The following is a 24,581-nucleotide window of genomic DNA, read 5'->3' as shown; positions in this document are numbered from 1 at the left end:
GTGTTTATTCAGAGTCAAGTTCTTGATGGGTGATTAAGGAACACTCCAGAGACCCCATAGTCTCTCTAGAAGGAAGGAAGCAGAAGAAGAAAGGCTTCATTCATGAGGGCCATATTGAAAACCAGCCATCCCAGAGTCTGAGTGGGGTCCCCACGATGGAAAGGCTCCAGATTACTATCCCTGGACCATCCCAGCAAACAGAAAGGAAGAGAAGTATAACTACTACCCAAGCAAGATCCACTGGGTTTGTACATCCATGAATGGAGAGGGTCTCCAATGTGAAGAAAAAAATTCAAGACAGAAGGGAAGATCGAGACTTTTTCAGAATTTGACCTGAGCAACCACAATTTAAATTGATATTACTAGAATGGAACCATTGTCTATATAATCTATAGGTTCATAATATTTAGAACTGGAAGGGTTCTTGGGCCCTTCAGCCTTCTCATTTAACAGATAAGGAAACCAAAGCCCAGAAGCAACTTACTTGTGGTCCCAAAGACAGTCACAGAGACAATATTCAGATGCAGATTTCTTGTCTAAATGCATTGTCTCTTCTACTAGACCTCAAAATTCACTTGTATCTTGCTTTGTGGTGCATTACAATTTTTTTTAATTCTTTGCAAGATTTAGTGCTACCTGTGTTTAGCTTAGACTTTTACTGAAATGGTTTATAATACCTAAATATGTACTAGAAGGACCAACCCCCTCCAAAAAAAAAAAAAGGAGAATGTCCTGGTGCCACAGACCCCAAATTGAAACAAAAATAACCAAGGATAATCCACAAATCTTGAATTTAATATATTCTTATAGTTTCCTGAAGATCTTCTTAGCCACATGAATGCAGCTGCTTAACCAGACTTTTTCTTAGTAACAGACTTCAGAAAGAGAGGTCCCATGGGTGTGGAATAGCGGATACAGAACCAGACTAAAAGCCAGGATGACTAGATGCAAATCCCACGTCTGATAAACATTGACTATGTGACCCTGAACAAGATGGTTAACATCTCAGTGACAAAGTTACAGAGAAGGGACAGACCCACTCTGGAAAGGATTTCCCTTTTCCCAATGCATTCAAAGATCTAGCCTCTATCCCTTCTGTATCCAATTACAGTCGACCAATCAACAAAGCTTGACAAGTGCCTAGTATGTGTTTGATACAGTGCAAGATGCTGGGAACACAAAGACCAAAAATAAAGAAAGAAAACAATCCCTAGATATCATTATCACCATTTCACAGATGAAGAAACTGAGTCTTAGAGAGGTTAAGTGACTTTAGCAGGGTCACACAACTAGTAAGTGTCTGAGGTCACATCTGAACTCAGGTCTTCTTGACTCCAGTCAGCATTCTATCCATTGTGTCACCATTGACCTTATGCATTTCTAAAAGCTACATATACACTGTGAGATTGTAGCATTGTATAGTAGAAAGAGTACTAGCCTCTAGTACTACTAAGAGCTTATTTTCTTTTAGGGAAGATAATATGTAAATATATAAGAATCTACAGCATACATATAAGATACTCAGGGAGGCTACAAGGTAAGTCACAACCTCTCTGCAGTTCAGCTTCCCCAGAGAGATTATAAATTTACTAAAGGGTAAATGTAAAGAACTTTTCAGTCCTGATAAATTATCTTCTTAACAAGAACATTCTGAGTTTATATTTAACCCAGGCTCTCTGGTACAGGGCATGAAGACCGAGTAGCAAATTACTAAAATCTAACACTAAAGGTTAACAGCCATGTAGAACCGTTGCTGCCACCTGGACTCATTGTCTGAACAGCCATCTGAGTCCCCATATTTAGTGCCCAGGAAACATCTGGCCAGAGGTGAGGTGCTCGGCATTCACAATCACTGAGTTTACTTTCTTTTCACCTCTCAGGGCTGGCTGACCAGAAATTGGGTAGAAGAAGATAGGCTTTCATTGTGAGACTGTGTCCAATAAATCCCATGGTCCTAGGTTATTGTTTGATAGAGTTTGGAGATAGGAAAGCCCTTAAACATCAACTAGTCTAGAGGAAGCTGGGGTGGTATGGTGGACAGAGCACCAGGCCTGGAGTCGGGAAGATGTGAGTTCAAATTCAGCCTCAGACACTTACTAGCTATATGACCCTGAGCAAGTTACTTAACTCCTATTTGCCTCAGTTCCTCATCTGTAAAATGGAACAGAGTGGAGAAGAAAATGGCAAACCACTCTAGTATGTTTGCCAAGAAAACCTCATGGACAATGTACATGGAGTCACACAGCGCTGGACATGGCTGAATGACTGAACAATAACAGTTTAGACCAGGCCTGCACAACCTGCAGCCCATGGGCCATTTACGACCCACACTCTGCTTGCAGCACACCAAAGGATTTCGATTGGCCCTCAGAAAAATGTGGAGGAAAACATCCTCTACATTTTTCATGAAACACCCAAAATTGTGCAGGCCTGGACTAGACCCTGCATCTTACATAGGAGGAAACTGAGGCCCACGAAGACTAAATGATTTGTCCGAAGCTAGGCAGGGAGTAAGCAGCACAGCTCAAATTCAAACCTGTGCCTCTGCCTCCAAACCTAATACTCTTTCTACTATACAATGCTACAATCTCACAAAGTATACATAGCTTTTAGAGATGGATAAGGCCAATAGTGATACCACGGATAGAGTGCTGGCTGGAGTCAAGATGACCTGAGCTCAGATCTGACCTCAGACACTTACTAGCTGTGTGACCCTGCTGAAGTCACTTAACCTCACTAAGACTCAGTTTCCTTATCTGTGAAATGGTGGTAATGATAGCTCCCAGGGTTACTATAAAGATCAAATGAGATGATATTTGTAAAGTACTTTGCAGATATTAAAATGCTATATAAATGTTAGCTATATTATTATTACAATCATTTCCCTTCACCCTCATATTTCCCAAACAAATTACCACAGATATAAATTACCAGTCCCATGTTAGAGTAAGACCCCTTCTGCTCCTATTCGGGCCTGAAAGACCAAAGACCTATACTTCCTAATTAGTAGCAATCTTTTTGAAATTCTTTTCAAGGAAAGCAATACACTTTAGTTAAAAGAGCTATGGAATTGTCCAATGATCAATTCCAACTGCATGAGCAGAAAAAGCTCACAATCCATTGATGCCACACCTGCAAAGATCCCAGAAGTCTAGAAAGAGGAAAATTTCACTCTTTAAAAAAAATAAATAAATAAATATAAGAGGAATTCATTCATTCAGCCAGTAAACATTTATTAAACTACTACTCTGTGCCAAGGACTTTGCTAAGCACTGGGAATAGAAAGTCAAAAACAAATCAGTCCCTATCATCAAAGAGCTTATATCCTATTGGGAATAAACATACAAACAGAAAATATAAACATAATACAAAAAATAATATATATATATATACATACACACACATATACATATATATATATATACACACATGTGTAGATAGATGACAGATCAACAAAAAGAGAGAGAAAGAGAGAGAGATACAAAATAACTGGGGGAGGAAGATACTAAGGCCTCATGTTAAGAGAAAGTCATTGAGCTGAATGTTAAAGGTACCTAGGGATTCTGTGCCTAGGAGGCAAAGGGGGGGGAAGGAGAACATTCCAGGACCGGGGAATGCCTTCCAAAGGCATAGACTAGATGTGGGAAGTCATAAACAAGCAAGAACAGGTAGATCTGGTTGGAAGAGTGTGTGCAGGAAGGAGAATAAAAAGTAAGCTGTTGGCAGACTGTTAAGGCCTTTGAAATGGCACGGGACCTTTGGTGATCTTGTAGGTAGGTACTTGGAAACTACATCTCAGTAAAGTTAATTTTGAGAAGCAAAGTGTTATAGTAAAAATGTCTCCGGAACTGAAGTCAGGAAAGACCTGGTTTCAAATTCCACCTTCTCAATACTTAAGCTTTGGGGCCACTGCTTAATCTTTCTGAGGTGGTTTTTTTTTTCAGCTATGAAATAAAAAGAATACCTGTAGTTCCTACCCTACAGGGCTGTTGTGAGAGTGGAATGAGATAATGCATGTGATACATATTGCAAGCCTTCTCATCTAGCAAAAAGTCTAAAATAGAGGAATAAAAAAATAGCACTTACACACACACACACACACACACACGTACAAAAAAAAACTAGTACATGGGTTCACTATGAATTTATCACGTCACACTGACCTCCTTTCTTGTTTTGATAAGACTGATTAGATGTCAGATGCCTTGAAATCAAGATTCATTACACTTACCTTTGAATTTCTAATGTCCCAGAATCAAAAAATCTGAGAGTTGGGTGGGACCTTGGAGCTGAGAGGCCACCTAATCTAATCCATACCTGAACAAGAATCTATTTTACACATTACAAATAGAGATGCTTTTGCTAGAAGATATATTTCTTCTAGAAACCTAATATGCCCCTTTACAACTTCCAATTATCGTTCCTAGCTCCGCCCTCTATTACTAAACAGAACAATGTGCATCTAATCAATCCATTTTCTATGTGACAGCCTTTTCAGATACTTGAAGACAACTATCATGTTCTCCCCGAAAAAGTCTTCTCTTCTCCAGGTTAAACATCCTCGGTTTCCTCAAACAATCCTCACTTAGCACGACAAAGAAGCCTCTCATTGACTGACTATAGCCTTTGATATGATTCCACCCTGTCAATTTCCTTTCTAAAACATGGCACCCAGAAGTGAAGACAATACTCCAGATGGGAACTGATTACAGGAAAGTGGCAGACTTTTTTCTCCTTAGTCTTGTATATCATCATACCTCTCTTGGAGAAGCCTAAGATCATATCAGCTTCCCTGACTTCTCAAGTCTTTCCTCATACGTTTGTGGATAAGATAGTGAAACATAGACAAGATGAAAGTACAATTTAGATAGAGTCAGAGCTGGTTAAACAACTGTACCAGAAGCATGCTATTTAATGAATCTCTATGCTCCAAGAGGGGGTCACTGTTCTGGGCTCTGTCCTTGGCCCTATCCTATTCAACATTTTTATGAGTGACTCAGATGAAAACATGCTTACTAAATCCACTGATGACATAAATCTTATAGAAAAATTGTTAATATGTCAGATGACAGAATCAGGACACAATTTTTTTTAACAGACTAGAATGCTGGGACAAAACCAATTTATTTTATTCCTCTTAACTTTCACAAATTCTGCATTTTGCTTTTAAAACACCAAATGTACAAATACAAGATAGGAAAATACCTGGTTTGACAGAAATTAATATGAAAGGGATCTGAGGGTTTTAGTTGGTCAATAAAATTGGTTACTTAAAACATCTCATGCAACCTGAGGCTGCCTTAATAAATGTACAGGGTATAACCCAACTACATTAGGTCCAATTCTAGCACCCAATAATTAATGAATACACTTAATCTTCATAGCAGGCAAATAGCCACTCAGGACAAAGAAGAATTACAATAACATCTAGCCAGCATTCATATAGCACTTTAAGTTTTGCAAAGTGCGCATGTGGTCCTTATAACAATTTAGGTTGCTATTATTACCCCCTTTTTACAGATAAAGAAACTGAGACTCAAAGAGGTTGAGTGATTGAGTGACCAGCCTAGAATTACACTGTGAGTAACAGTCTGGGGTCAGGATTCAAACTCAGGTTTTGCCAACTCCAAGTCCGGCATTAGTTATCCACAATGAGTTTAGTCACTCAACAAAGTAAGGAATCCTTTTGCTCTAAATTGTTCAAGAAGAGGCTGGGAAACCCTTTGTTAGGGACAGAACAGAGTCCTAAATTCAGTGGGATGTTGGACCTGGTGACTTCTCTAAGGTCCTTTCCAACTCCAGTACCCTTGTGATTCAATGAGTTTCATCTCTAGCAGTACCTGGTTCTCAGGACTCTGCCTGCTAATCCCCAAATCTCTCAGACAGGTTATGCATGGGGACATCATCAGTTGCATTGACTTTGTCCTGCCACAGAACTTCAACAACTCAGGAAGAGAAACGAGGCTGATAGACTTTGCACAACTCTGCCTCACTAAATCCAATTCGCTTGAAAGTCAAGACATCACCCTGTGATGTTGAAGAGGTCTAGAGGTTTGGGGGTGCTGCTGGGGGAACCCCCAAGATTGTGATGCTGGGCCCTGCATGAAAGAATTCAACTCAAATCTTCTTCCAGCCAGAGAAAAAGTTTATTAGTGATAACAAACATAGGCCAGGTGACGCCTGTAAGGACGAGTGGGCGTGAGAAAAGCTCAGCCTTTTGGGCATGAGAGATTCTCAGCGTTTGAATGGGCGCCAGAGCGGATTTTTTATACACTGAAGAAACTTTGAGTGGCCAGTGAAGGGGGCTGGGAAAAGAGTCTAGGTGAGAATTCAGATTGGAAGGTCTGAGAAACTGAATAGACAATGGGAACAGATAATGAAGGGGACTGGAAGCTACAGGTTTGAAAGGCATCTGCATAAGATCAAAAGGTGAGGCTAGGGCTTTCAAAGGGAGATAAGGGGAGTAGATAAGGAACCTAACAGTTTAAGGGTTTTCTGGGGCCTGTAGACAAAATGAAATAGATAATGAGAGGAATTGGAAGGAAGAAGTTTGAAAGGCATAAGATCAAAAGGTAGAGCTAGGGCTTTCAAAGGGAGATGAGGGGCTGAGGCCTGTAGACAAACTAGAGTCAGATCCCCTTTGGGGCAAGGGGCTAACATCTTGGCTTGGGCCCACCCCATCATTTTCACAACTCCTCTTAGAAGGAGGAAGAATGAATATCAACTACATGGCAACATAAGAGCCTGCATGGATGGAAACTGATCTTCTGGTGAAGCTGCTTAATCAGCTGTGACCCCAGGCAATTCCTTTCATTCCCTAGGGCCAATCCACTATCCCTTCTTGCTCTGCATTTTGAGTTCCCATAATTTGTCTTCTGTTACTCCTAGAACTAAAGCCCCCAGCCCTACTTCTTTCTCCTCTCTATAGCTAGATCTGAGAGAGATTAAGAAATGCTTCAGTGCACATATTTTGAGGCCTCAATTCTCAAGCCAACTCTTAGTCATAATCAGTTTAACAGCTGCTCAACAGGTGGATAATCTGACAAACAGGTCATTTGCCATATGCAGGGTAGTTTCATTCAAAGCCAGTCCTGTGAGGGCTTTAGATTCAAGGAGGCTTGTTCTAAAATGACAATATTTAGGATCTGAAGGTGCTCTAATCTAGGTTTTTTAAGCAATACTCTAGAAATAGAAATCAGGGAAATCCTATTAGACATTCCAATATCCTATTGTCTCTTACCTCCCAACAGCATTCTTACCTGCAGAGAAGTACATCTAACAGTACACATTTCTTCCTCACAACTACGTTTTTGGTCTTTTCCTTGTGGCAACTCATTTCTTGGATGATTTTTTTTTTGTCTCTTATTCATCACAGAGTCAGCTCCAGGTCATCCTACTTATGCCTCTGCCTCTATTGTTGTTCAGTCATTTCAGTCATGTCTGACTCTTAATGACCCATTTGGGGTTTTCTTGGCAAAGATACTGGAGTGGTTTGCCATTTCCTTCTCCAGCTCATTTTCCAGATGAGGAAACTAAGGAAAGGAGGGTTAAATGACTTGGCCAGGGGCACACAGCTACCAAGTGTCTAAGGCCAGAATTGAATTGATGAAGATAACTTTTCCAGACTCCAGGCCTGGCGCTCTACCTACTGTGTCACATAGCTGCCCTTCTGCCTCTATGCAGAACCATCTCTAATGCATCCCAGACATCTGTCCTGAGAAATAACCTTCCTTTCCTCTGACATCTCTGGGAAATGAAGCTCTATCAATGCCATATTTAACCATGCTGGAATTACTCATATGGTCAGGAAGTTCTTTCTTATATCTAACCTAACTTCTCCCTGCTATAATTATAGCTCATTTCCTCTTTTTTCAGGCTTTACTATAGAGAAAGAACAGCACGTACTACCTGCCACAGAATCTCTGCAACTGACGTTAGGGTACTAATAAAGGCCATCCACAATCCTCTCTCCAGTCCTTTAATCTGCACTTCTTGTTTGCCATCTTTTTCCTTCTCATTTTCATTATTTTCAATGTTCAGGATTCTTACAGTTCCCCACATTCCTAAAAAGCTATGGAAATATAAATTGATGAAATTGCCACATCCAGGAGCCTGCACACACAGGACCGGTCCTAGGAAAAGCAATGAAAAAACTGAAACCTAACCTCAGTGCCCTCAGCTCCTCTGTCAATTTTCCCATCCTCCCTCCTCACCAGTCTATATCCCCAAATACCCAGGACTCTGCCCATAGAATCTAGAGCTAAAAGGGACCACGAGTGAAAACTCAAGGTTTTCCTTTTTATAGATGAGCAAACTAATGAGCCCAGAGGCAGTGACTTGGCCAAAGTCACACAGGTAGTACCAGAAGAGCAAGAATTTAAACCCACCTCCTCTCGAAACTCTAATACTTTCCCCACTGTGCCACAATGTATCTTTCAACCTTGCCCCAGCCTTCACTGTCAGAACAAAAATAGAAACAGAAAAGTATGTTGCATGGCAAGATTTGGGTTCAAATCAGTTCTCTACTTACCTGCATGACTTCAGGCAAATCACTGTACCTCTCTGCTCAGTAATCACATCTATAAACATGTGGAAGTTACAAAAAAATATCTAAGGTTCTTTCCAGTTCTAGATTCTATGATATTCTAAGAAGGGAGAATTATTGCTAACTCAATTATAAATGAGAATAGTTTAATGAGCTACCCTTCTCAGAGGTCCCTGCATTTTAGGAGAATATCTGGAGAAGGCAATGCTTAAGGAAATTAATCTACCTGGTCTTGGCCATGCATGTCTGTAATCTACTACTGGAGATGCTGAGGTTGGTGGATTGCTTAGAGTTCTAAACTGCAGTAAGGCTAAGCTAATCAGGGGTCATTCCTTAGTCTAGTGCCAATATAGTGAGCTCCCAGGAGGGGTGGGTCACCAGAGTACCTAAAGAGAAATAAACAGATTCAAGTTTTAAAAAAAAGAAAGGCAAAAAAGTCCAGTAGTAGGATGGAGAAGAAAGAAAGAAAGAAAGAAAGAAAGAAAGAAAGAAAGAAAGAAAGAAAGAAAGAAAGAAAGAAAGAAAGAAAGAAAGAAAGAAAGAAAGAAAGAAAGAAAGAAAGAAAGAGAGAGAAGAGAAAAGAGAGAGAGAGAGAGAGAAAGAGAGAGAGGAGAGAGAGAGAGAGAGAGGAGAGAGAGGAGAGGAGAGAGAGAGAGAGAGGAGAGGAGAGGAGAGGAGAGGAGAGAGAGGAGAGGAGAGGAGAGGAGAGAGAGGAGAGGAGAGAGAGGAGAGGAGAGGAGAGGAGAGGAGAGAGGAGAGAGAGAGAGAGAGGAGAGAAGAGGGAGGGAGGAGAGAGAGAGAGAGAGAGAAGAGGAGAGGAAGGAAGAGGAAGGAAGGAAGAAAAACAAAAAAACAAAGAAACAAAGAGGTGAGGAAGGGAGGGAGGGAGGGCTCTAACAGCAGCTGTGATATTCTGAGCAAGAGAACGCTGACAAATATGTTTTCAGTGCACCTCAAATCACAGAATATAGGCAATTATTTACTTAACCTGGTCAAAATTCCTTACATCTTTTCCTGGAAGAAGATGGGATTGCCTCCATTTTTGTTCTCCATGCTTTATAGTTAAGGGCGCTAGGTGGCGCAGTGGCTGGAGAGCCAGGCCTGGAGTCAGGAGAACCTCAGTTCAAATCTGGCCTCAGGCACTCACTAGCTGTATGGCCTTGGGCAAATTGCTTAATCTTGTTTGCCTCAGTTTCCTTATCTGTAAAATGAGCTGGAAAAGGAAATGGGAAATCACTCCAATACCTTTACTAAGAAAACCCCAAATGGGGTCATGGAGAGTTGGACACAACTGAAACGACTCAATAACATATAATCAAGTCTCAGTTATCCTCATTAATGAAGGGAAATGTGGCATGAAAAATCTAAAATCTTTTTTTTTCAGTTGCCTTTTTATTAATTTTGTAAGTAAACTGACCCTTTATTCATGTTTGAGTGATGCTAATAGTTTTCTTGATCTGAATACATAAAAGCTCATGATAGTAGAAGGCTGCCCAGAAGCATGCTAGTCACAGGGGCAAGTGAGCCTTAGAAAACACAAATCTGCCCCCAAATTTAGAAAACTGGAAAATGTCCATATTAAAAAAAAATCCTCGAAGGCCACAGGAAACAGATGTTGCTACTCTAGTCCTTATAACCCTTTCAGTATTACTTTACTTTTACTTTGGGGGAATGTATGATTTCATGGGTGTGGATATTCTTTACATAAAGACAAAAAGAAACCTTTGGATCCTTCACATCCTTTACTATTCTGGACATACCTTTCTCTCATTTTACTAGTACTTTGAACAGCCAGAATGGTACACTGGTGATGGGGATCTGGGCCCCAGAAAGGAAAAACCCTGGACTTTCCCACATGGCCAAATCTTGGTGTTCACCTGAGGCTATTATCCCATCAACTGGCCTTTCGTTGTGGCTACACCCAATCTCCCAGTTCTGCTACCTTTAACCTAGTCTGGCCTTCCTTTGTTTTACCTCCCTATGTATGGCCCCATGCCATTTCCCACCCTTAATCCTAGCTAGGCTCCATTCTCCCTAGGCCCAGGATCCAGGTCCCAGAAGTTCTGTTCACCCCACCTTACTGGCCACTCCTAGGTCCCTCCTAATCTTTCTGTATATGAGGTCTACCTCGTCTCCATTAAGAGGCTTAGATTCTTAAAATCTAGCCATGGGCTTTGATTCTTATAATCTAGCCACTGCTTACCCATGTTCAGACTCCTTAAGAGTCTGCCCAATATAATGGATGTTCTAATAAACCTTGTCTTTGGTTGAAAGAAGGCTTGAGTCAAATTCTTTCGGACAGGATCTGCGTGTTATGATTTTGGCATCCCAGCACCCCTGAGCCCCTAAACCGCATCACTGGGATCTCTCTCTATGGTATCTCATTTTTGCTATGTGACTGACCTGCCTCCCTTTCCAGGCCTACTCATCATCAATATCATGTTTTATGCCACTTTTCAAACGCACATTGTCATTAGTAACAAGTGACAGACTGCTTATAACTTCATGAATATTTTCACTACCCTGTGGGTTTGTAATTTACATTTGCAATTTTATTTTTCCCCATTTCCCATCATGTTAATTCAATTCACAAAATACATATTCAGTTTAAAACTCCTCTGCCTGCCATTCCAAATACCTCATAACAGCTCTGATCATCTACCTACACAATTACCTTTCATCCTCAAATTCAATCACAGGATTCTCCTCATTATTTCCTACACTACTTGGGACTATTGCTAATGCTATCCTCTCAAACTAAAATGGCTATCTCCCCTCTTCTCTACCTATCCAAATATTAATCATCCTTTAAGGTTCAGCTCAAGTACCTGCTGCAAGAAAAGAATCTGAATCCCAGTTCTGCCACTTACAACCTGTATAACCTTGGACAAGTCACCTAACCTGCCTAGGACTCAGTTTCTTCATCTATAAAATGGTGTTGGACTAGCTGACCTCTAAGGTCCCTTTAAATTCTAGAGCTATAAGCCTATGATCCTAGTGATCTAATCCTAGTCAAAATCCCCTGCATCTTTAGGTAGAAGACAACGAAGAACTTCCTCCTTGTTTCCCAAGGCTATATAGTCAAGCCTCAAGAACTGTTCTCAAGTATCATCTACAACAAGAAACACATAAGTTTAAATCCCTGTTCTGTTCACCAACAGCCCTTTTACTACACAGTTCAGTACCTGATTATAGATTACCCATATTGTTCCATGTGTTTTTATCTTGTCTCTGCAACCAGAGGTGAGTTCCTTGAGGTGATGGACCATATCATACCTCTCCAGTATCTATTACAGTCCCCTAGTTGAATGCCCAGTGTACTGTAAGAGTGCCATAACTATTAATTGGTGAATGCAAAGTCTTCCTCCACCCTTGTAGAATCCCTACGCCACCCCCTCTCTTCCAACACAAATACCCAAATATGGGTAGAACTTACCTCTCCTCCCGAACCCGGGGGCTCAGGAACCGGCTTGAATCATCCTCATGGCTGCTCTGTTGACTGCTCTGCTGACTGCTGAGGGGAGAGACACACAGATAGACACAAGCAGTCAGAGGTCTGCTCAGCTCAGTGTAGCTCTTGCCTTAGAACTGGACACATTGAATGTAATCAACAGACTGGAAAAGGGAAATTTTTAAAAATTCAATTCCTTCTGAATTTAGCCACTCAAATGCAAATGGGACAGTGGTATACTGATAGGCAGTGCTTAGCACAGTGCCTAGCATACGGCAGGCAATTAATAAATGCTTACTGACTTACTGATAATGCACATGCCAAATGACCCAATAGAAATCCAATCCACTGCACACACCCTCCTGTCCTCTGCCTTTGTGGTTTTGGGGACAGGTTCATATTCTGCCACACTAAGTAAATATTCTCCATATGCCTCAGTTTCCCTATAGGTGATACAAAATCATAATCTCTATTTCACCTCTCTCCTATACATAAATGCACAACACTAGATGCGGAACTCAGGCAATCCCAGGGCTAAAAGAATGGCACAGGGACCATTTTGTGTATTCCCCTGCATTCAAAAAAAAGGTTATGCCGTTCTTAAATTAGGTAAGGGCAAATGAGAAAAAGCATCTCTCCTACATTTAAAAATTTCTAAGAATGCAATTTTGTAATCTCGTCCCCTCTTTTTAGCAAATCTTAAACTCACAAAATTCTTCCAGATAACTAATTTTTATCCTATGTTGCAATTCAGTTACAATTTGATGATCTCTGAAGTTCCTTCCAGATTTAAATTTATTATCCTATTAACTCTCCAATTGGCCTCACTAAAAATGAAGCTCTTGCCAGTCTCTTCATTATAAGAATCCACTATATAATTGATAACACTTATTTATTTATTCCAAACAAATATAATATACAAACATCTTAAACCAGTAAGATCCACCACAGCAAATACCATCACAATAGAAGTATCTAGACAAAAAAAAATTGTCCCAGTGTCCTGGTAGATTACCATTGGTGCTTTTGTTTGTGAAACTCAGCTAATTCCTTACAAAATATTCTGTATAACACATATTCAAGTGTCTGTTCACCTCTGGTCATACTCTATCAGAAAAGCAAGTGATTGTTTCAACACAGGTCAGAAAGTAACTATTAAGCTATTCTCTTCTGCAACCAAGTCCCTTCACTTCAATTATTTTACCCATTTCTATCAGAGAAAATCTTAGAGGCAGGTAGTAGCTCAGTGGTTAGAGCACTGGGCTTGGAGTCAGGAAGACCTGAGTTTAAATCCAGACATACCTAGCTCTGTGACCCTGGGCAGGTTACTTAACCTCTGACTGCCTGACAAAATGGATCCACTGGAGAAAGAAATTGCAAACCACTCCAATATTTTTTCCAAGAAAACCCCAAATAGGATCATGAAGAGTTGGACACAATTGAAATGAATGAACAACAAAAATCAGAGAAAATCTACCTGAATTTATAACCTACCTTCAGAATAATACCACACAACTCTTAACAGTCTTCCATCTTTCTCTTTGCTCTCCACTGTGCTTGAAGCACTTTTAACCTGCTAATTTACTGGCTCTCAGTAAATCATCCCTAGTCTTTGTACACTTTTCCAGCATGGCATTCATTATAACAAAATTCCTCCACAAAAGAATGTTCTGTAATATTTTACCTGTTCTATTTACCAAGCATCCACATTCACATGAGACTATAGCAAATCCCGTATTGTGCAACTTCAAAGGACAAAAAGTTCCAACTTCATTTCATTGATCTCCCATTTTAAAGCTAAAACAGGGTCGTGCACCGGAGCATGAACAGAAATGCTAAAACCACACACTATTAGGATGAGATGCCAAGGGTCTACCCTTTAGCAACGTGGTGTAGTGGCTAGAGTGCTAGACTTGGAGTTAGATAAAAAATCGTATCTTGTCTCTCAGCCTCAACTTAGTTATCTTTAAATGGTGAGAATAATAGCTGTAGTACCTACCTAAGAGGATCATTGTGAGACTCAAATGAGGTAACGGATATAAACTTTTTTTCAAACCTTATTACTATAACTTACTATTGTTATTACTAACTGAATTGGTAACTACTTCAAACAATCGAAAAGCCCAACATTAATTAGAGTGTTGTGATTTTGGTCTCTAAAGATGTGTGGTTAGGTTCAGTTTGCTCCTTTCCAGGGATATCCTTCTCTAACATACTATGGGGTCTAAGCTTTGCAGATACAGAGACCAGGAAAAGTACATTTGGCATGTAAGGTAAGCTCCTTAAACCCACTAGATGTCAGTATTGGCTACCAAACTGGGGCAAGAAACCTAAATTTTATAACAGAAGCTATATTCACTGGAAATACAAAGGTTTTATACTAAACACAAGCCAAGCCTACTGGATTACCTTCTGCACCATCCATCTACTTAGAAAATAGTATTTCTTAATAATAGTGATGATCATTTATCTTTTGTCTAACGGTTATAAATCAACTTCAAACCAAAGAACTACAGAGGAAAGAAAAAGAGAGAAAGAATGAAAGGGAAGGAAGGAAGGAAGGAAGGAAGGAAGGAAGGAAGGAAGGAAGGAAGGAAGGAAGGAAGGAAGGAAGGAAGGAAGGAAGGAAGGAAGGAAGGAAGGAAGGAAAGGAGGGAAGGAAGGAAGGAAAGGAGGGAAGGAGGGAGGGAATGAAGGAAGGAATGAAGGAAGGAAGAAAGGGAAGGAGGGAGTGACAGGAGGAAGGAAGGGAGGAAGGAAGGAAGGAAGGGAAGGAGTAAAGGGAGGGAGAGAATGAGGGAAGGAAGGGAAGGAGGGAGGGAGTAAAGGAAGGAAGAAAGAAAGGGAAGAAGGAAGGAAGGGAAGGAGGGAGGGAGTGAAGGAAGGAAGGAAGAAAAGAAGGGAGGAAGGAAGGGAAGGAGGGAGGGAGTAAAGGAAGGAAGAAGGAAGGAAGGAAGGAAGGAAGGAAGGAAGGAAGGAAGGAAGGAAGGAAGGAAGGAAGGAAGGAAGGAAAGGAGGGAATGAAGGAGGATTTACTGAGCATTTGTTATGCGTCAAAGAAACAAATACAAGCATGCAACAATCCCTACTCTCAAAAAGCTTACGTTCTAGTTAGGGAAGACAATACATTAAGGGAATTTAGAAAGGAAGAATGGGGATATCTGTGCTGGGATATGGTGAGAGGACAGCTTGATTTTAGCTATCATTTATGAAGTGCTTTAAAGTTTGCAAAAATTCATTACAAAACTCCCACCTTTTGTCCTCAAAACAACTTTTAAGAGGCATCACGTTATAGTACACAGTCTGCCTCAGAGTCAGGAAGACCATGGTTCAAGTCCTTCTTCTCACACATATTGGCTATATCTCCCTAGGCAAGTAACTGAACCTCACAGTGCTTGAGTCCACTAGTGTCAAACTCAAATAGAAATGGATCCTTGCAGATGGCATATTGACTTATGAAACCACAAATTAATATTAATAAAATAAATAAAAATGCCAACAACACAAACATTTCCCAATTACATCTTAATCTGGTCCATTTAACACCTTTGCTCTAAGCAATTCTTTGAGAACCTATACCCACTCGGTGATTAAGACTAGGTAAGAAATGAGGCAATGAACAGCTTCTTCAAACTGAGATCTGGGAAAGACCTTGGCTTAAAAAGGCCAAGGTCTCCCACTGCATCTGTGCCATCTCCAGTCGTACTGATCTACACCTTGCCCCTGGCCCCGATGAAATGAGGAGAAAATGAGTCTGGGGACTTTGCACAGCCCTCTCTCACTTAAATCCAGTTCACTGGCAGGTCATGACATCAGCTTCCTGATATCATGGTTCTCTTCGAGAATGGACAAACAACAACAAGGTCTCTACAAAGTCTACACTGGTAGAGGGAAAAGTTCGTGGGATCTATAAAGTCACAGGTCCAGGCCCTATTCCTATCCAATAATTCTGTGAAGTAGGGTACTATTATTAATCCCATTTCAGGTGAGAAAACAAAATCTGGAAATGAAAGAACCTGCCAATGGTCACAACAGCTGGTCAGTGGTAATGAGAATTTGACTCAAGGTCTACACTGACTCCAAATAAATATTCCCTCTACTATACCAAGTCACCTCTCTGAGAAATCCATAGGGAGTCATGGGGATTTTTCTTAATAAGGATCTCTAAAACTCTGTGGTATTTTGTAAATACCATCATCTCTTAGTCAGACAAGCATTTATTATGCACTTACTGTGTGCTAAGCCCTGGGGATACCAAGAAAGTAAAAAATGCCCTGCCCTCAAGGAGATAAACTGCAAACAACTATAACATACAAGCTATATACACAGGATAAATTGGAGATAATCACACAGAGAAGGCAGAAACATTAAGGATGACGGGGAAAGGCTTCTTTCTGAAGGCAGGATTTTAACTGAGACTCAAAGGAAGTCAGGAAAGTCAGGAGTTGGAGGTAAGAATGGAGAACATTCCAGGCATGGCGGGAATCAGTGAAAATGAACAGATCTGGGAGACGGAGTATCTTGTTCAAAGAACAGCAAGGCCAGTGTCACTAGATAACAGAGTGCTTGGAGAGGAGGAAAGTATAAGACTAGAAATGTAGGAATGGGTGAAGTTAAAGGCCAAACAGAGGATTTTATATTTGATCCTGGAGATAATAAAGCCACTGAAATCTAACAAGGTAGGAAATTATCAAGCTCCTTGTTGTTTGTCCTTCATAACTGAAGATGACCATGACATCAGGGAGGTGATGCCATGACATGCAAGTGAACTGGATTTAAGTGAGGGAGGGCTGTGCAAAGTCACCAGTCCCACTTTCTCCTCCAAGAGTCATCGGGTTCCAGTGGCAAGATATGGATCAGGATGACTGGAGATGGCTCTGGATATAGTGGGAGACCACGACCTTTTTAAGCTAAGGTCTTTAACAGGTCTCACTTTGACTGAGGCAAAATCTCATTCAGTGATTAAGGCCAGGTAAGAAATAAGGCTGAGAATAGCCTCTTTTAAATAGTCCAAAAAAAAAATCTATCTAGGAGAGGAAGAAGCTCAGGGTTTCAGGTTAAAACAAAAACAATTGCTATTTACATTCGCTCTGAGCCAATCAAGGCACACACCCAGTTGGGCTTGGCCTGGGACCTATTACTGGCCAGTCAACGAGAGCCAGAGTGATTTGAGTTTAAAGAGTGGACTATATAAGTGTGGATAAATAAGGCAGAGAGACCAAGCAGAAGGCTTTTGTGATAGTTACAGGTGTGAGATGAAGAAAACCAGCCCTGATATTCAATCAGCCTTGAGTAAGCTAAATAGAACCCTAGCCCACAGGCCTCCTACTATGCCCATGAAGTTAAATAACTCTCCCAACCCCCAAACCTCTTCCTTCCACTGTTTCCCATTTCAGGTCATCCCAATGAACCACTTGCCTGGTGGGGCAGTCCACCACCTCCCAGACTGAATTTTCCTACCACCATACCACAGGCCCTGGTACCTTACGCAAATGTGGTTCTATAACAAATCAGCCACCTGACATCACTGTGGAAAAAGAAAACCCCATACTAGGGCATAAGAAAAATAGTGTGTGATGTCAGCCTCAAGGGCAAAATCATGAAACACTCAACACTAGCCTATCCTTTCTTGGGGTGGGGCATATAATTTGGAAGCCACGATGCCTGCAAGATGGGGATGACTTGGAGCCAGTCCAGTGGAGGGCAATAACAGTGATGAAACTGTTAATGGGCCTTATGAGGAAACTCCGAAGGAACTGAGATGATTTAAGTTGCAGACAGGATAACTACAGGAAAGCTTAACACAGATACCGTGCCAGTCAAGTATAAGAGGTTCTGCTGTTCCGGACCAGAGGAGAAAGAAGAGCTTAACTGAAGCAAGAGGGATTTAGGTTAGGCATGAGGAAGAAAGTGGTGACTTAAATGATGTATAAGTCAGTGAAACATGCTACAATGAAAAGTTAGGGAATCTCTTCCTGGAGAGAAGCTATCTCCCTCATCCTATAACCACAGAGTAGTCCCAAGAGAAATGAGCTCAAGGAACATTGCTTTAGTCTCCTGGCTTTGTTCTTTCCCAGCTTGCTGGGGGTCAAAGCCAAAATACCCACAGGGATGTGCTAGTAAATATTTAACAAGTGGCTCTCTGAACACAAGGCAAACACACACACTTAAGTTTAATTTGCACTATTAGCATTTTCTCCAGCACTTTCTTTTTTAATAGTATTTTACTTTTTCCAGTTACAAGTGAAGACAATTTTTAACATTCATTTAAAAACATTTTTTGAGTTACAAATTTTCTCCATTCCTCCTTCCCCTCCTCCTCTCCCTAAGATGGTACTTAAGCAATTTCATGTAGGTTATATATGTTCTCCAGAACTTACTTAAGACTAGATAATCGACAAAACAATAAATCAAGTCCTAATTTGTAGGTTTGTTTATTTCCAAGGTATAACAGTGGGTTCCAAAGGAGCTGGCTCCAGCACCCCCTCTGCCAATACCAGTAACTACTCAAAGAGTTAGAAAAAAGACTTTACAATCTTAGATGATACAAGAACCAGAGAAAATTACTGAAAAAACAGTCAGACAAGCCCCTCCAAAGAGGCCAGTCAAGTCTCATCCTTTAAAGCCCAACTCAAAGACCACCAACCTTCTCCCACTATAGTAACCACTTTCCCCCTCAGACATTACACAGCTTTTTTGTTTGGCAACTCTCTTGTTCAAATTCACTTATTTTATTATTATTATTATTTTTCTTTTTTTTTTTTTTAGGCAATCAGGGTTAAGTGACTTGCCCAGGGTCACACAGCTAGTAAGTATCAAGTGTTTGGTCTGAGGCCACATTTGAACTCAGGTCCTCCTGACTTCAAGGCCGGCGCTCTCTTCACTGCGCCACCTAGCTACCCCAAATTCACTTATTTTAACTGTGTTATAATTATTTGTTGATATGTCTCATTTCCATACTCAACTTAGAGGAAGTATGGTATAGGATATAATGCCAGACTTGGAAGTCAGGAATAGCTGTGATACTTCCTAGTCACATCGATCATTGTCAGTTTTCTTATCTATAAAATGGGTATGATGACACCTATGCATACTACCTTTTGCCTGAAAGGTTTGTTGTGAAGTAGGACTCAAATAAAATAATTTATGTCAGTGCCATTATTACTACTATTATACTGGAAGCTTTGGGAAGAAAGGAAAAATATGTTGTATAATCTGTATCTACCCTCACTACCCCACCAGGGTGTGCTCAGCACATAGTCCAAATTTAATCAAATGACTCGTAGCCACCAGGTAGGATTTCCAGGGACTTAACCTCTGTTCCTCCTTCCCCATAGCCACTAAACTACAAGAAGTACCATCATAAGCCGACTGGACAGTGTCCCTTGTACTCTAATAAGTACAACTTTGCCACCAAGGAATGTAAACATGTCTTTTGTGTCTCCTGAAGCTGAACAGATCAGTGCTTAGGAATTATCAAATCATGAATTCCTAGGCAGAGTTGAGCACAAAAGGTCATGTAGTCTATCACCCTACCTCTCCAAGAAGGGACACATGGCTGATCCCTGATGACAGGTCAGAATGCCTTCTCATGCTCAATTATTTCTTCCTCTTGGAATTCTGGAATTTGCCTTTATGTAGATCACAGAATGTTAAAACTGGAAGAGACATTAGAGACCACCCTTATTTTATGGCTGAGGAGACAGAGGCCTAGAAAGGAAAAATTACCTGCCTGAGGTCAGGACCATAATAAGTAACAAGGCCAGAGTCTGGACCAGGTCCAATAACAACAGCACCAGTACTTTTCCCCTTTACTACACCTCCTCTAAATTCCTCAAGTAGGAGATGGGCTGTTGGAGAAGGGCAGGTAACAAAGGAGTAAAGAGTAAAGAAGCAGGTGACTTGTTCTTTGTAGCTGAGGGGGATGTATAATAAACGCTAAGAAAAAATAATAGCTGACATTTATAGAACACTTAAAAGGTTTATAAAGGGCTCTACATATTCAATCTCCCTTGATCCTCATTACAAGCTTCTGATGTGATTATTATGATCTCTGTTTTATAGAAGAGGAGACTAAACTCAGAGAGGCTGGATGACTTATGCTTGGTTATACAGCTACTAAATGTCAGAAATAAGATTTCAACCCCCTCTTGACCCCTTCTCCTATATCACACAGTAAAGAAAGGCTTTTGGGGTGATATCTGGTTTCTTACACAGTAGGTCCAGGAATTCTTAAATTCTCCCCTAAAAAAATCACTACCTATTTGGATACACCATTGATTAATCATTCTTCTCAAAAAGCTAAAACGCAATCTCCCAAATCACCACAATTTAATTGAATGTTTTGTGGACTTCAGAAGTCAATGAGTCCACCTCCTTGTCCAAAGAGGAAAAGCTTTAACAGGTTCCAGAAAGATGTTTATTATGTCTTTACCAATCTTAATTACAACTTTCTTGGGTCGCCCAATTTCAGTCTCACTACACCCTTTGATTTAGGTCATCTCTCTTACCAGTGCTGTTGCTACCTCTCCATTATGCCTGATAATTATATTCTTAGCCTAACAGACAACAAGGTCAACTTTACTTTCCTCTGTTTTCCTTTTCCTTAGTCATCTTTCTTTAAAAAGAAAAGTGACATTTTAGAAAAACAGAGACTTCCTAACAAATAAGGAAGGACTCCTCAAAAAAAAAAGATTTTACATGAAACTATGACTTACAACAATTTGTTTTTTAAAGTATAATTAAATTTTAAAAGGTAGTAACAAAATTGTCAATTTTGGTTCATGTACCCTTTTGAACTGCTTTGATTTGCTCTATTTTTTGTATTTATATTCTTTTCTTTCCTTTTTCTTTGTATCAGTCACTTCCAACTAACTCACTGCTCACACTCCTAACTCCTTCTAAAAAATACAAATGTTAAGAAAAGCAAACCAGCATGTTGGAAATGAAAATGTATGTCTCATTCTAAACTTCTAATTGTCTATCATTCTTCCTGTTGAGGCACCTTTCAAAGAAACATTCACCAACTCCCCAAATGACAACCTTTTCAAACCAGAGTCTATGAACTGGCATGAACCAAAAGGTGTCACCTAGTCTACTCCATACCTAAACCATCTGAGACTAGATAACACAGTCTTTGAAAGACTTCAGTAAAGGAGATCCCACAGCCACTTCTCAGTAGTTAGTCTGTATATAATTTGTGTATAATTAATTCTTACTAATATGAATTGTCCTTCCCGTGCACTATGGTTCACACTAAACTCAAGAAGTTAGAGCTGGAAGGACCCTCAAAGGCCAACCAATTCACACTGAATAGGAATGTCTTTTCTCATGGTACTTTGTCTCTACTTCTAGTTGGCTCTGTCTGATACTCCCTAAAGGACAGCTTCATTTATTCATTCCAGCTTGCTGAATACTCTAAAACTACTTAGCCCCACCAATTCAAGCAATCAAGAAATGTTTCATGAACAAATCATGGTACATGTTATTTTTGCTCAGTTGTTTTAACTGTGTCCAACTCTTCTTAACTCCATTTAGGGTTTTCTTGACAAAGATACTGAAGTGGTTTGCCATTTCCTTCTCCAGCTCATTTTACAGATGAGGAAACTGAGGCAAACAGGATTAAGTGACTTGCTCAGGATCACATAAGTAGTAGATGTCTGAAGTTGGATTTGAACTCAGGTCTTCCTCATTCCAGGCCCAGCACATTATCTACTTCTCCACCTGGCTGCCCCACATAAACATAAAGGAAGATAACTGTTTTAAGAAACAATGGTGAATGCAGATCAACAGTAAAACAATTTAAAATGGTTGCTGTAAATGATCATGACTATGCCTGGCCCCACAGAAGATACATGAGAAGGCACCCCACGTATAGAGTTCTTTGCTGAAGAGGGGAACTATAGTTGTGGAACACTGTATATAATGTCAGATTTTTTTCCAATATTTTGGTTAGTTTTGCTGAACTGCTTTGTTTTTTCTCTTTTTTAAAATAAGGCAGGGCTGACTCAAAGGGGGAGGGAAATATTGGGAAATGTTATATAAACAAAAGACATCAAAAATTCATTTAGACATGTAGTGAGTACCTATTGTGTGCCGCATCCAATGTAAGGCAATAATACACAAAAATGCACAGATATTGTCTCTGCCCTCAAGTTGGTTATAGGATGGATTTTCTAACTAAACAAGCTAGCCCAAAAATAATCTCAACTCCCACTATAGTTAAACTGTTTCTCCTGCCTGACCCAAGGGTCTATAACCTACCAGTCTAACTTCCAAAACACAGCTTTCCCCCCACCTAGCTCACACCTCATTACTCAGGATGGGACAACTGTCATTTCCATCTTTGTTTCTCTCTTCATTTCTTTTGCTTTTGACCCTCCCAACACTGCCTGATGGCACCTTCAGAGGGTGGATATGGAGAAAACTAGAAACTTAGTGGGGAAGAGGGGAATTCGAAACTATCAGTGAACATATGATCTTTTTGAAATTTTTGGCTTCCAACTATCAAAAAAGACCACATATAAAAGTTATATAAAGTTTATTTCTCCTCTGAAGTGTCTAGAGATTTTTCACAAGCTAAGAATCCCTCATCCACAATGAAATTTTGATATTCTCTCTCAACATAGTCATATATAAAACCACACTAATCCCATTCTAACTCTCCAAATAGGCTCTAAGTCTGGTGGCTGAGAAAGCTGCTTTGTAGAAAGCTCCATTTTAACTTGCTCCAATGGCTCTCAGCTGAAAAAAGCCTCCACCTCCCCCAGCAGCCTCATTACTCCATCCTTTGTTTTAACAATTAAATCTTGGGAACCATTGCAAAGGGTAAACACAAATTAACTAGGTCGTTTAATGGTAAACTCTGCATTTACCATTGGGTAAATGGTAAGAGGGAGGGAAAGAAAATGCTGGCTAGAGGAGGCATAACTGATCTTCAGGCGCATTATAGGACTGGCCAAACCCTTGAGGTAATGAAATTCCAAAGGGGAAGTCTACTCCTCTCCACTAGAAAAATACCTTCCTTCATTCTACTACCTTAACATTTAGAGGATGGGAGAAAAAAGCGATAAAATCCTGGCTGTTCTGAGATCTTCTAAGTGAGCCCAGAAGATTCAGATTGCCATCCTTCAGAAACTCCTTTAACACATATATGATCAAAAATACCATTATAGCTAATTACTTCACTCCTCTCTCCAATCAAGTCTTTATATATAGGGCATAGAGGTGGAGGGGGCCTTAGATCTAATTCAATAATCTCTCATTTTTATAGACCTAGAAATGAGAAGCAACTCTCCAAAGTCCACACAGGTAATAATTAACCAAGTCAAGATTTGAACTTGGATCCAGTATTCTTTCCACTCTACAAGTGGCTTTCTGCAAAACTTCCTAAGCCCCCATATTCAAAATGAAAGCAAATACATTCAAGAGCTTACCATGCACACACACACAAAAATAAAACACATTCATTTCACTAGAATAATAGAGTTATCTACTATACCCTTTGATAGCTTCTCATACCCACCTTGGGGGCACACATACCTCAAGTAGGGAATGATACCATAGTATCATTTCCCTTTCACCGCAAATATACCTTTGAAATTCCTCCTAGACTCCTTTCTCACCCAAATCCTTCCAATCTCAAGCATTCTTACTTCTTTTCCCAGTCCCAGGCCCCACACCCCAACCCATCCCACCCAGCCTTGCCCTCTCTAACCGACCTTGGTCTCCATCCTTCACATTCAGGCACTGATAGTTGGAGAATATCTTCCTACTATGTGAAAACCCACAAAAGGAAAAAGCTTCTTTTAGCAGACTCTCCTCCTTGGGATGTGCCCAGCTACCAAGGGATTGGTTGAAGTTCAATCTCAGATGATTTCACCAAGGAGGGGAGGAGCTGGTAATTAAGGAAATGTCACCTTAAATACCTAAGCTGGCTATTTTCCTTTATCAACAGAGCCTCAGGCTCTCTAGCAGCTGAAATGACCCTCCTTTCCATGTTAGTTGTGGCAACTACTTCCCTTGAGTATTTGTAGTTGGGTCTCATTAAACAAATATTTATTAAGATCCTACTATGTGTAAGGTAAAAGATGAAACAGTTTCTCTACCTTCTCTTACAATTAGGGGGAGAAGGGAAGATGGGAGAGGGAAATATGAAATGTACACAAGTGAGCACAGTATAAAGTATAAGCAACTACGTGATATGGTGCATGGAGTCCTGGAGTCAGGAAGACTTATCTTCCTGAGTTCAAATCTGGCCTCAGACGCTTACCAGTTGTGTGACCCTGGGCAAGTTAGTTAACTCTGCTTGCCTCAGTTTCCTCATCTGTAAAATGAACTGGAGAAGGAAATGATAAACCACTTCAGCATCTTTGCCAAGAAAACCTCAAGTGGGGTAATAAAGAGTTGGACATAACAAAAAAAGACTGAATATTAACAATAAAAAGTGCCAGGCACTGTGCTAAGGGCTGGGGTTACAATTAATAAAAATAAAGGCTGTCTTGGCTCTTCTACTAGGAGAGCAAATGAGCATATTGAAATGGAAATAAATAGCTGGTCCAATCTAGCAGGAACACAGGAAGAGAA

General features: G+C 40.3%; 1 protein-coding gene across 1 annotated transcript in view; it reads right to left on the bottom strand.

The window, feature by feature from the left end:
- GRAMD1B (GRAM domain containing 1B) overlaps positions 1-24,581 on the bottom strand; it is a 242,825-nt gene that overhangs the window by 185,137 nt on the left and 33,107 nt on the right. The window contains 1 exon segment of the mRNA XM_078146908.1: positions 11,982-12,059. Within this exon segment, the coding sequence (XP_078003034.1) occupies positions 11,982-12,059 (78 nt within the window).

The sequence above is a fragment of the Phascolarctos cinereus genome, unplaced genomic scaffold (genome assembly GCF_003287225.1).
Source record: "Phascolarctos cinereus isolate Bilbo 61053 unplaced genomic scaffold, phaCin_HiC Scaffold_726;HRSCAF=1367, whole genome shotgun sequence".
NCBI lineage: Eukaryota > Metazoa > Chordata > Mammalia > Diprotodontia > Phascolarctidae > Phascolarctos > Phascolarctos cinereus.
This window is presented reverse-complemented; position numbering and strand designations above follow the sequence as displayed.